The sequence below is a fragment of the Carassius gibelio genome, chromosome B19, assembly GCF_023724105.1.
Source record: "Carassius gibelio isolate Cgi1373 ecotype wild population from Czech Republic chromosome B19, carGib1.2-hapl.c, whole genome shotgun sequence".
Lineage (NCBI taxonomy): Eukaryota > Metazoa > Chordata > Actinopteri > Cypriniformes > Cyprinidae > Carassius > Carassius gibelio.
Genome location: NC_068414.1, coordinates 30,195,924 through 30,209,860, shown reverse-complemented (window position 1 = coordinate 30,209,860; position 13,937 = coordinate 30,195,924). Strand labels below are relative to the sequence as shown.

Below are 13,937 nucleotides of genomic sequence, written 5' to 3'. Positions count from 1 at the left end.
GGTCAATACAAGCCACATGCCTCAACGGTTTGGGTTTATGTATTTTGGAATCTATATTCATAGTTTTAATACAAGCTTGTTGTTTGTAATGGCCTCCAAAGACAATCCCACATGCACTTTTAGGTCATCTTTGCCTGTGGAGCAGATGTGATCTGTAAAAACACTTGAGCTCTCTTGTACTTACTACACATCTTTACTCAGAGCTCACTGAACCAAGAAACCACAAAAATGTCCAGGCCAAAGAGCTTCCTTTCCAACAAGTCTTGTATGGCACAGAACAGACCTTCGTGTGAATGAAAATGTGTGCCAACAAAAGCAGATTAGATGTAATGTTTTTAGTTAACTGTCAAGTCAATTGCATGTTAAGTCAACTCCCACCTATATCTGACTGTATAAAGAAAGTCATCTCTAAAGTTCCTTTATTGGCATCTACAGTTCAGTAAAGAACGAGGGTGACCAGTCCTGCTCCTGGAGGGCCAATTTTAGCTCAAACAGACTTGCCTGGAAGTTTTTAACAATTCCAGCTGGTTCAGGTGTGTTTAATTAGGTTTGGAGTTAAACTCTGCAGGTCAGTGGCCCTACAGGAAAAGGTTAGGAAACCCCTGATCAGGAACCTTTCTACTGCACAAAAGGTTCCTTTGTAGTTGTAAAAGTTTCTTGAGATTATAAAAATGTTCTTCACACTAATAAATGGTTCTTTTAAGAACTTTTCACTGAAAGGTTCTTTGGGGAACCCAAAATAGTTCTTCCTAAGCAGGATGGGCAACTTTGGCCTACTTTCCTAAAGAGCTTAACTCTAGCATAATAAAAAAACAAACACCTGAACCAAGTAATCAAATCTTCAGGTTTACAAGAAAGCTATAGGTATGTGAGTTGAATTGGAGCTAAAATGGATCTCAAGGACCAGGATTTTCCAGGCTTGTTCTTTGACAGGGGTATCCAATCCTGGTTATTGAAGACCAATGCCTTGCAGAGTTTAGTTTCAACCATCTCCAAAACACTTGCCTGGAAGTTTCTAGTGAGTCTAAAGGCCTTAATTGACTGGTTCAGGTGTGTTCTATTCGGACACCTGTTCAATGGCATCGCTGTGAAAACCCCTTTTTGGAACGTTTATTATTATTGTTTTTTTTTAAGCATGTACTATGCATGTTGCAAAATCAATACTCACTCTCGCAGAGTCTCCTCCTCAACCTGCCCCTGATCTTGTCAATGGCATCAAAGTCCGTCACATGGAACACATGAGCACTTTTGGGCTCTGCCGCAATCTCCTCAAGCTCCTCCCTCAGTGCTTCCCCAATTCCTACGGCGAACAACCTGATTCCAGCAGCCGCTGCAGCGATTGATGGCTCCAAAACAAAATCCTGACTCCTGCCATCTGTTAGTAAGATTGCCACTTTTTGAATGCCCTTACTGGCAGGCCTCGCCCCTGCCCATTCTGTGAAGATGTTGTTTGTGGTAAAGCTGATGGCATCTCCAGTATTGGTGTTCCCACCCAGATAGCGGATGTTCCCAGCAGCACGCTTGACTTCGTCAAGGGTTTTGTACCTGCCCAGGTTGAATTCGGTGGTAGGACGGTCACTGTAGCGAACCACGGCCACACGTGTCTTCTCCGCACCTACATCAAAAGATTCCACTAGGTTTGCCACCCACTGCCGGATCTTCTCAAAGTTTTCCTTGCCAACACTGGAAGAGGTGTCCAAAATGAATACCAGATCATAGTGGACGTTCTTGCAACCTGGGACAAAGGACATGACATTTTACAGACTGTGTCTATACATTTTAGCCACAGATTTATGAGGTTTGTATTTCCACCATGGTCTGGTTGAATAATACATGGGCTGAATTTGGCAAAGAACTTGAAGCTACTAGTATGTCAGGTTCAAAACCTCAGTTTGCACACATTACAACAGACTCACTGAAAGTAAAAATTAGAACCACCAAGCTAAAGTTAAACAGAGATGTGGTTAGGGGCCATGAAAACTGTATATTTAGGCTAGTATTTGACCTCACCTGCCCTTTGTCCCTCAACTAAGCCCCCGTACAGAGTCAGAGCCAGTATGGTCAGGACCAAAGAGATCCTGAGCCCAAATCGAAACTTCATCTCCCTCTCCGCTGTTGTTTGCTGATATTCCCGCTAAGGTGCGATGATCATCAACTTGCTGCTCCTGTAGAGGCATGAGAACAAGCGTGAGGTGATCAGTCATTTGGACTGTGAGCTGAGTTATATTGAACGATTGCAAACAGAAGTGGAGTGTATGATTCATGTTAGCTCTGCACTAACTGATGTACTACCCGGTGCAGACCACATTAATCCTGATTTGTACTTTCAAGTTGCTGTTTCAGTTTAAGCTGATAACAAGATGAGTCATGCTCATAAAAACAGTATGTAAGTGAATGCAGGGCTATTTACCATTTTAAGCTTTAGGCTAAGTCATTGTTTTTCATGACCTTTAAACACACCACTCTCACAATACTTTAAATAATATGAAATCATTTTAAAAATTACTTTTTTAATTACTACTAATTTGAATGATTCTAAATCTATACAATTATATCATCTAATTTTAATCTTATTTTTTAATTATGAAATGTGACCTACATATGTTTCCATGAGATTCATCCTTCATCCAAATGTGTGATGGACACATCTGGAAAAGTAGTTGCTCCTAACACCAGGTATATTATGAAGTGCAAATGCTTGTTTTCTGATATACATATACTTTAGCAAAAATTCTAGCATGCATGTGATGTGTATTTAATATGTATTTAGAAAAAAGTACATAATATTATAAATAACACATATAGTAGGTATCCATTAGCAAGCCAGAGTAAACAAGGAAGGATAACAGAAAATAAAATCTGAGAAAGTTTTACGTCCAACTGTTATTCATTCCCCCATTCACTTAACTATACATTCCACTGCTGGTTACTAACCACTCTCCTCTGGCTAAGCTGAACTGATGTTTTGGTATAAATAGGGTGTTCTTCTGATTTAGTGGTGTTTAGTACAGCCCAGGGAGCACACTTTCATCAGAGACCGAGGCAGCAACGTTGGGAAGCATTGAATTATGGTTTGCAGAGCCTTGATGATGTGGCATCTCATCCTCACAGGCAGTTTCACTTAAGCTGTCTAACTTTCAGGAGCAAAAATTACCATTCTTCTTGCAAAACCTTCATCAAGGACAATATAACTAACTGGGACTCTGATGTCATGTAAAAATGCCATTGATTCAGTTAGTGAGTTAAAAGTCCTCCTTATGTCTTTCCAGTACTAGTTGATGCATTTAGAAATGAAAAACGTCCCATTTTTGGATCTGTTTGGCCAATAGGAAAACATTCCAGTTCCTTGTGGACTCCCGGCCTGATGCCTCCTCTCACACAATTCAGTATCTTTTATTTGTTCCCTTCCATAAATCTCATTCCTCTCCCTCCTTTTTTCTTGAAGGTTTGCACTATCATCATATGACCCAGAAAGCCTTACATTGCTTTTTTGGTCTTAAAAGTCAACAGTATCTCTCAATATGATGAGCAATTTGAACCCTCTGACCAGACCAGGTCTTCTTATGTTTCTTTGATGCTGTGAAAGTATCCTGCATTCATTTAACTACTGTCCCAAAGTATAACCAGAGCATTTATATGTTTGCAGTAAACAACAGTTATGTTTTGTGGAAAGAAACAGCCACGTGTGACCTCTTTTTATTCAGATGTGGTATACCAGCTGGTATGTTGGCTGGCATCTCTATGGACATCAAATTTCAGAGTTGCAAAGACTTCTGTTTTCTTGCAGTCGGTTTAGAAGTCCGCAGTATTAAAGGGCACATTGTTTTACTAGCCCTCTGGTCAAGCTATTAGCCTAAATTACCTGCTGCTTTCTAAAACTAATGGACCCACACTTGGTTAAAAAGAGATTAAAATAGCTAAAATGAAATGTTTGTAGAAGTGAACACCCATTTCTGTTTTTAGCCCTTCTGTTCACTGCTACAAGTTATATGGTCAATGTCCAAAAAGTACTTGAGATTATAGGTATGGATAAACTTGTTTTTCCACGTTCCACTCCGTCTCATGCTCATCTGTGTCTGCACAGCTTCAAGGTATACTCAATGGTGAATGAGCACTGATAGACGAGTTCGACACATGCACAGTACAGTTGCTTTTTTATACTCTTCCAGAAGCAGTTATATTGTAACCTAGTCCATGAAGACAATGGACTAGGCCTTATGTGTGAAGTCAGGGTTGCCAACTCTCACGCATCTGGCGTGACACTCACGCTTGGACTTCAGCGTGAGATTGATGCTGAAAGCGTTGAGTGTCACGCCAGATGTGTAAGAGTTGGCAACCCTGGTAAAGTGGGCATGGACATCCACAGACCCTACTAATAATTAATGGATGTCACACTACTGGACAAAGTATATCATGGGCTTATGTTAAAGGGTTAGTTCATCAAAAAATGAAAATGTGACATCAGAGGGTCCGTTGGAATTTTTTGAAGCATCGAAAATACATTTTGGTCCAAAAATGGCAAAAACGACGACTGTATTCAGCATTGTCTTCTCTTCTGTGTCTGTTATGAGAGAGTTCAAATCAAAGCAGTCTGGATATCCGGTTCGCGAACGAATCATTCAGTTCACCAAATCGAACTGAATCATTTTAAGCGATTTGCATCTCTAATACGCATTAATCCACAAATTACTTAAGCTGTTAACTTTTTTAATGTGGCTGACACTCCCTCTGAGTTCAAACAAACCAATATCCCGTGAACGAGTCAGTCTATTGTTCGTTATCTGGCTCGGCTCGGTGTTCATCTTCAGTTCTCTCTTCACAGCAGTTCATTCAGTGTACTGTTTGAGTGCATGCATTACTCCGGGATATTGGTTTGTTTGAACTTAGAGTGAGTGTCAGCCACATTAAAAAAGTCATTTGTGGATTAATGCGTATTAGAGATGCGAATCGTTTAAAACGATTCAGTTCGATTTGGTGAACTGAATGATTCGTTTGCGAACCGCATATCCAGACTGCTTTGATTTGAACTCTCTCTCACAACAGACACGGAAGAGAAGACAATGCTGAATAAAGTCGTCGTTTTTGCCAATTTTTGGACCAAAATGTATTTTCGATGCTTCAAATAATTCCAAAGGATCCTCTGATGTCACATGGACTACTTTGATGATGTTTTTCTTACCTTTCTGGACATGGACAGTATACCGTACACACAGTTTCAATGGAGGGACTGAGAGCTCTCGGACTAAATCTAAAATATCTTAAACTGTGTTCTGAAGATAAAATGAGGTCTTACATGTTTGGAACAGCATAAGGGTGAGTTATAAATGACATAATTTTCATTTTTGGATGAATTAACCCTTTAAGACCTTTAGGCACAAATGTCATGGTCACATACAGCCTTCTGTTCACCAGCCCTACAGTCTAAAAATAAAAATTGGCATCTATGGCTCCATGATGAAGCTTTAACATCCATGGAAACTTTCCATTCCACAAAAGGTTCTTTATTGTGGAAAAACGTTCTTTGGGTCATTAAAATGTTCTTCAATATTCAGTCTTTAAATAATCTGTAATCATTTTGTTACCAGCCCTTTGAACTACCATCTTTTTTTTACCTGCCTGACAACCTACAATTGCTTAGTTTACAAGGCCTTCAAAATTTGGATTACCAGTCCCACGGCCTATAATCTTTCGGTTACCAGCTCCAAAACATATTGTTTATCTTCCCTGGATCCTAAAATCAGTTGGTTACCAGGCCTATTACCTGATTTCTATTCATTGAGGATGCAGTGAATTGCAGTTGTAACTGCAGTTACATTTCTAGTTTCGAGTCTCTGAAACCTTTCTCCATTAACACTCCGGCCAAACTCCAAAGCTCTGCTAAACGACCAGCATGGGAGCAACCTGCTGATGAACAAACCAGAAAGCTTCACTCTTCCCCTTTTGAGATGTAAAAACCAGCCTTTTGTTCTTCTAAAGTTCTCCAAAAAAAGTGGAAGAACAAAGAAAGTGAAGCCAAGTCAAGTCACCTTTATATATACAGCGCTTTTAACCATACAGATTGTGACAAAACAACTGAACAGCATGCTGAACCAAAGCACTAGTTGAAGACCAGACAGAGCTATTGAGATTAATGGCTGAATATTCTAGCATAAAATATCAACAATTAAGAAACTATAACGAGACGTGCACTGATGGGATATGGGGATGTGTTAAACCTCACTCTTACCTGTTATATCAGTTTGTGGGAACAAGAAGATCTTCTTCAACCTCCTCCTGAAACACACCTCACAGACTCCTGAAGTATCAAAGCAGCATCCTCCTGGAAATAAAGCTCCAGGTAAGGTCAAGTACAGGTGTGATGGCACACACACACATACAGTATTCCTGCAGTGAGGAGCAGAGTGTTGTGGAGTCTGCTCTCCTCTGCTGGGAGGTGGGAGGGACGAGGAACTGCTCCTGTAAGTGTTGGGTTTCAGTGGGGACGAGATGGCTGCCCTGCCCTGCTCACGCACATAAAATAGGGCTCTGACAGACTGCGCCAATTATAGAGCAACTTTCTGGGATATTTTTGTCACTTTCTTTCTCTTCGTCTTTCTTTTTCTCTCATTCCCATTCCTTCACTCTCTCCCTCTTGTTTTCATGGCTTTAGTCTTTCCAGGCCAGGCGGAGCTGACCACAGGTTGCCAGTGGGGCTGATAGGTGACTTTTAGCCACAGCATTTTTGTCTATTTTGAGTGTTCACTATATGAAGTGGTTTGTCAAATAACTAAATAAACAACTTTCTGTTTTGAAAAGTAAAAGAATTAAGAAAATGTGTGCAGAGGGAGTGTGGATGTTCCAGGGTTGTGAAACATTCAGAATGGGCCTTAATTGTTTCAGAAGAATTTCATACTGGTTTGGAACAACATGAGGCCAAGTAAATGATGACGGTTGTCATTTGTGGGTGAACTATCCCTTTAACTATTTAAATCTTTAAGTTGTTTGTTTTTTTTCACTTGATTGAAACCCACATTTACAAAAGAACAAACACACAATGACAAACATCCATTCTAGTTTAAGAGGGGGAAGCAGAAGTCATAATTCCAATTAAACATTCCAAAACCTGTTCTGGGTTTAAGATATCCAGTCCAATAACTAAATTAAAATGCAAATTAGAAAACATTTACTGTACCTGGTTCAAGACACCCAAAACCATGGATGGATGGATGGATGGATGGATACAGACAGACAGACAGACAAAAAGAATGACAGATGCATGGAGGTATACAGTGGATACAATAACAGCCAGACAGAGACAGAGAGAGATAGAAAGAATGGATGGATGGACAGATATGATAGATAGACAGACAGATTGATAGACAGAACAATGGACAGGTGGACAAACAGACAGACAGACAAATGAAATATTAGGAAACAAAATAAGAGGCTCAGTAAAACATATCAACAACCGAGTCACACCGAAATAAACATCAGACAATAAAATCATGCAGGAAGTAACTGCTTCGTCTTGTTGAAAGGAAACCTCTTCTATTTCCATCCTCTACCTTTGTAAGGGGTCTCCCTGGAGGTCACACTAACTTTAGCACAGGGCAAAGTCCAGCAGAAGACAACTGATGGGTCGGCACAGATGCAGATCTACAAGAGTGACGAATGAGGTGAAGAGCTTGGAGCTCAACAGGGGAGACATTAAATGATGTAAAGGTCATTCAGATATGAAGTTTTAATTACGGAAATATTACATTACAGCTTACAACAAAATTGTGGAAAGAAGGCTTTTGCATTTGTTGCCTGTTACTTTAACATATATAGATAGATAGATAGATAGATAGATAGATAGATAGATAGATAGATAGATAGATAGATAGATAGATAGATAGATAGATAGATAGATAGATAGATAGATAGATAGATAGATAGATAGTGGTTTAATAAACAGTAAACCATACCTCTATCCCATAATCACCATCTGGTGTTCTTTTCTACTGTTTTTTCTAGTAGAGTGGCATTGTAGCGCAAGCACTATAGTGCTGAAATGACATTCTCTGAAAGTCATTTGAGTCATTTAGCACTATAGTAATTTTGGTCTCCAGAGAGAAAAGCGATTTATTCACATCTTAAACTCTGAATGTGTCAGACACAGCAACATTTCATTGATTTATGTAAAAGAGGGAAATAAACAGTGATCATTTACATTTTTATTGGCTGATGTGAACAGTATTGACAAATTCTGTGCTTGGACTGTCAATGTGGACATTCTATTTTTATCTAGCTTGCAACAACAAAAAACATTTCTTATTGTAGCATTGTAGCTAGAACATTAATGCACTTTATAATCCAATTTCAAGCCACTTGTATGAAGACCACTTGCGATGTATAGATCTCACCTCTGAAAGAGAAGCATATGTGGGTTTTCTGTACGTATTGTCATTCTATGAATCACACATATACATATTTGAGAGATGATTGCAATTCCCTAAATATCACATTATTAAAAACAAGAAGGAATTAGGTATGTTCAGAACATTTTTAATATCAGTATTTGTCAAACAATGCAAGCGATTAATATAAAAAAAGTAATAAAAAATACAATTTTAACCATATTTTTTAACCCCCTAACTGTTCCCATCCCAATGGTAGAAGTTTACTTTTATATGATTATACTCTATACTACTATATTACAGTTATATACTATATTACAATCCTAATCTAATCATGACAATATATATATATCGTTAGTAAGGTCTAAGACTCCTAAATAGATATTTTATCACTGTTTCTGTTACAAATTATGTAGGAACAGTAAAATATATATATATATAATAGAAGTTCTGACCTGTCACAACGTTTAATTAATCATCATAAATGATATATAATTTTAAATCTTAAAACCTTAAAACTAATTTAGTTTTGAAATTGGCCATTGTGTTACCATGGAAATGGTCCTTTAAAATCTTTTAGAAGGCTCCTCCCCCTTAATGGGGAGAGTCATTTAACAATATGTATTGTGTTTTAGAATGAAAACTTGTTTTAAATCTTGACAAAAAACATATCGTTGGAAAGGTCTGAGTCTCAAGATTCCATATTTGGTGGTTTACGATAGAAGAAATATTGAGAGAAAAATGTATACATTTGTGACAGAACAACTGCATAAAAAAGTGGATAATTTTGGTATAACGCACAAAATTGCACAGGAACCTATTTTTTATTTACTTTTTTCATATCAGCTTCAGATTTGGAACACAACTTATTTAGATACGTTCATCGCCCTAAATGAGAAAAACTTAAAAAAATTCTGGAAGAAATTTCATATACGTTTAAAATAGAAATGATAGCTCACTTTTACCTGAGTCCGAGAAAGTCTTTTTTAGCACTGAAAATGATGAGAAAAGGAAAACAATTACCTTACCAGGATAGCAAAACACCAACATAACAACATATATCCAAGAAATATGTTTAGTTTGGGTCGGTACAGTTGCTTTGAAGCAAAAATAAATAAATAAATAAAAAATAAATAAATAAACATGCATCATACATCATAATTGACCCACGAACATCAAATTCATCCAGAAATTATTTGTGTGCACTTCAAAACACATCAGTGTATCCTCACTTTGCATGCACATTTATGGCCCTAAATGAGAAAAAGTCACAAAATATCAAGAATAAAATCACAGATAAACTCGTATTTCTGATAGCTCAAAAATCTAAATCTACAGTCACAAATAAATAAACTGAATAAATAAAATAAACACTTATTTGTGTATTTTTGGATGTTTTCTTAACACTAGTTTACAAGAAGATTGGTTTTATTTATTAGTAGTGTAATAATTTTTATGTAAATGTCCTGATGCCCCTGTTTGGGTTTATTTTATCATAATCGGAACATAATCCCATAGATACCAATATTCAGATCAGGAATGTTGTGCTGTTTTCGACATAACTGTGGGCTTCATCTGAGCTGTTTTTCTATCTAAACTCAAGAGGGTTTAAAAATGTTCAGTAAACATGACTCTATTGCCATGTTCAAGTACACCACATGCTGCACTTCCTCTTCAGGTCAAAGAGTCAGAGTATGGCTTCCTGAATGTCATTAACAGCCATCCTTCTCCCGACTTTACCCACTGCCTCAGTCCCGGGGTCCCGCGGGTTTCTCCACGTTGTCTTTTCCAGCACACGGCTGGCATCTAGCAGGGCCTTCTCGGCTGCACCCTGACCCTTGGCAGGGCCGGCTGGGGCCAGATTGCTCTCATCAGCAGATAATTCACCTGCTGACGAGCTGGATTTGCTTTGATCCTCCTCTAGTCGCTGGGTTCTTTGCAGTCTTTGACGCTTCTTGACTGCATCCTGGCTCTTTGCGGGAGTGGCTGACTGACTGTTGCCCTGCTCTGATTGGCAGACGTTCTCAGGAGCACATGTTGAGCAGATGTTCAAATTACCTTTCGTTTTCCCCGCCTCCTTCCCCACTGGCTTATAAGAACAAAGTTTGACTTGATTGACAGGGAGCAGTGGTTTGTGTGGTTCTGTGATGGTACTCAGCGGGGAGCGTTCTGGAGACTTGTCCAGGACGTCCCGCCAACAAACTTTGACTTTTCTCGGATATGTCTCTTTGGCCTCCTGAGTGCTTTTGAGCTTCTGCCGCTGCACCTCTAGGGGGAGCTCTAGCGGAGCAAGTTTTAAAGGGCGTTTTGGGGGGAGATTCTCAGATTCTTGATCAGAGACCTGAGCAGGAGATCGACCCTGATCCTGTATGGAGGAGGAAGAGGAGAAGGAGGAGGAGGAGGAGGAGGAGGAGGAGGAGAGCGCCAAGCAAACAGAATCCTCAGCATGTGTCGATAACAGATGGAGGGCAGGTGTGCGTGAGAGACAACCCTTTTTAGACACCAGCTGAATGCCACAGCCACTTAGACGGATCATGGCATTGTTCCTCTGGCAGGTCAAACTCTCCTGCATCTGTAAGACACACACATATCCAAAAGTGTGACAATTGCATGTATTGTTTTATGGAAAGGATATCAGTCATGCACACTACCAGTGGAGAATTTGGACACACTTGAATTTGTTTATGATATTCTGAAGGTTTATACTTGAACAATTTGGCTTTGTAGAAACAATAATGTCCGTAAAGGTGAATTTGTTCATAAAAAATAAAATCCAATTAATTGTTTAATTTACAGATTTTTTTTTTTATGGATGAGTTGGAACACATAAAGAAAAAAAAAAAGAGGCAAGTGTCCAGCAAATCCATTTAAAACATTCCAGGATGCATTTTTTGAAGATATAAAAAATATATAAATTATTGGTCACTACTTACACTTGAAATGAAAATTTTACAGTTGTTTAATTAGTACTGACCTGAAAAACATTAAAGATGTTTACATATAGTAATATATACATATAGTCATATAGAAAATAATTTCCCAGGAGGAACACAGATGCGTTGAGAGCCAGGGGGTAAAATCTTCTGTAGCTTCTGAACAGGCAGTACTAAATGAAAAAAAAAAAAAAAATATATATATATATATATATATATATATATATATATATATATATATATATATATATATATATATATATATATATATATATATATATATATATATATATATATATATATATATATTACATATATATATAGGCAAAATGAGAATTTTTTTTATTCTGTTCAAAGGTTTTCACCCCCTGGCTCTTAATGCATGGTTTTTCCTTCTGGAGCATCAGTGAGCTTTTGAACCTTCTCTAATAGTTGCATATGAGTCCCTCAGTTATCTTCGGTGTGAAAAGATGGATCTCAAATTCATACGGTTATTGTTGAAAAGGGTTCAAATACACAAAAAAGGTGGGGAAAGGTAGAGCAGGTAGTTTAACTGTTCAGGACAAAAAAGGAACTAGTGAACAACTATCGCTAAAAAAAAAAACACAGTGTTAAAAATCAAGCATATGTAAACTTTTGAACAGGGTCATTTTTATGAATTCAAACATTATTTTCTCTTGTGGACTATATGTAAACATCTTTTATGTGAAATATCGTATTCAGGACATTATTAAATAAACATAACATGCATCTTATATGATCCCTATTATTTTGATAAAGTAATTAAGATTCTGCAAGGTGTATGTACATTTTTGACTTAAACTGTAATTCCCATATTCACATGTAAACTAAACTATATATAAAAAATAATCATAATGTTTATAAAGTTAATAATCAAGTTTATAATTGTAATGTATTACTTCTTACATAAATCATTGTAATATTTGTTCAAAGTAAACTCATGTAAAACACTTTTTTTATTATGATTTTTATGGCTATTTTGATAATCTACAAAAACTTTATATTTCTCTATATTGCAGTAGCTTTGTTACTCTTTGGTGGCACAGAATGTTTTATTTCTGATTTAAAAAGACATCAGTTTAATCTAAAAGTGGAGGATGTATGCATATATGCAAAATAGGACAATGCATTGTTACAAATAGCATTAACAAAAATATAGAAAACTACAATAATTTGCCATGCTTGTTATTCTACCTAAAATAAAACTACATTTTTTAAGACTTCAAATAAAAGATTTTGTTTATTTTATTTTTTTGTGACAATCTTGTGACAAGATTTGTGACTTGTCCACAGATATTTTAATAAATAAACACGTTTTTGTAATTTTGTAATAAGAACAATAATTTTGTCTAACAGAATATAGTAGAATAGAACTCTTATATACTCACAACTGATGCCATAATGTATTGCCTGTGTTTCTGTCGAATCATCAGACCGCATGTGTTCGAGACCGTGACTCTGCAGAGAGAGAGAGTGTGTTAAACAGTTGTCTCAGTGATTGACAGTAAGATTCTTATGATAAGGATTGGGGTCAGCGTGCAGGTGTGCTCTGATCTCTGATGATGTCAAAGCCAGCTCACACACACTCACACACCCACATGTGCTCTCATGAACACATGGCCTTCTTTCCTCTTATTGACAAACATTTCGCTTTCAAACATTTAGTAAACGTTTTATTATTTTGTTAGCAGCCACTAGATGGGGCTACAGACTGCAGCTCACTGAATACTGCACACTGTACACTTTATGCTGCCTACAAAAACATGAAAGAGTTGTGAAATCATGAAATGAATATTTTTTATTAAAGCAACTGCATTACTTACATGGAATTAAAACAGAGATGCTCCGGAAATTGTAAAGTCAAGTTGAGCATTCCATTGTGGAATTTACTGCAGTATGATTTGCTTGTACACTATCAAAAAGATAAATGTGCAAAAAAGGAGGTAAAGAATACACAAAGGTACCCCGGTTGCACTTTATTTTACAGTACGTGTACTAACATGCACTTATAGTGTACTTAAAGTGTATTTATCTAAGAAAGTTCTGGTAACACAAGGTAACTACATGGGGTAGGGTTAGGTTTAGGGGTAGGTTCAGGGTTAGTACCTAGTTATATTACACAGTTATTGTAATTACTATAATAAGTACATAGTATGTAAATGGGGAACAGGACTGTAAAATAAAGTGCTACCGGTACCCCTTTGAGGGCACTGCCCCAGTACTTAAATCCTAGTTACTAATATTAACCTTTAAGGGGTAAAGAAGATACAAAGGTGTCCTTTTGATGGTACTGCCCTAGTTACAGACTGTTGTATCCCTAAAGGTACAATTTAGTACTATTATTAACCCTTTAAGAATAAATAATGTACAAAGGTAAGAATGTACAAAAACATCCCTTTAAGGGTACTGCTCCAGTGACAAACTGTCATGCTCCTAAAGGTCCAGTTTTGTACTAATATTAACCCTTTATGGGTTCTGCCCCAGTTACAAACTGTTGTATGCCTAAAGGTACAATTTAGTATTATATTAACCCTTTAGGGGTAAACTAGGTACAACGGTGCCCTTTTGAGGGTCCTGCCCCAGTTCAAAACTATTGTACCCCTGG

General features: G+C 37.4%; 1 protein-coding gene across 1 annotated transcript in view; it reads right to left on the bottom strand.

The window, feature by feature from the left end:
- The window catches only part of LOC127978650 (collagen alpha-1(XXII) chain-like), a 53,125-nt gene extending 46,767 nt beyond the window's left edge, over positions 1 to 6,358 (bottom strand). The window contains exons 1-3 of the mRNA XM_052583450.1: positions 6,227 to 6,358; positions 2,011 to 2,165; positions 1,169 to 1,735 (exon numbers count right to left, since the gene is read on the bottom strand). Of these exons, the coding sequence (XP_052439410.1) occupies positions 1,169 to 1,735; positions 2,011 to 2,101 (658 nt within the window). The 5' untranslated portion in view covers positions 2,102 to 2,165; positions 6,227 to 6,358. The remainder of the gene's footprint in view (positions 1 to 1,168; positions 1,736 to 2,010; positions 2,166 to 6,226) is intronic.
- Between the last annotated feature and the right edge of the window lie 7,579 nt (positions 6,359 to 13,937).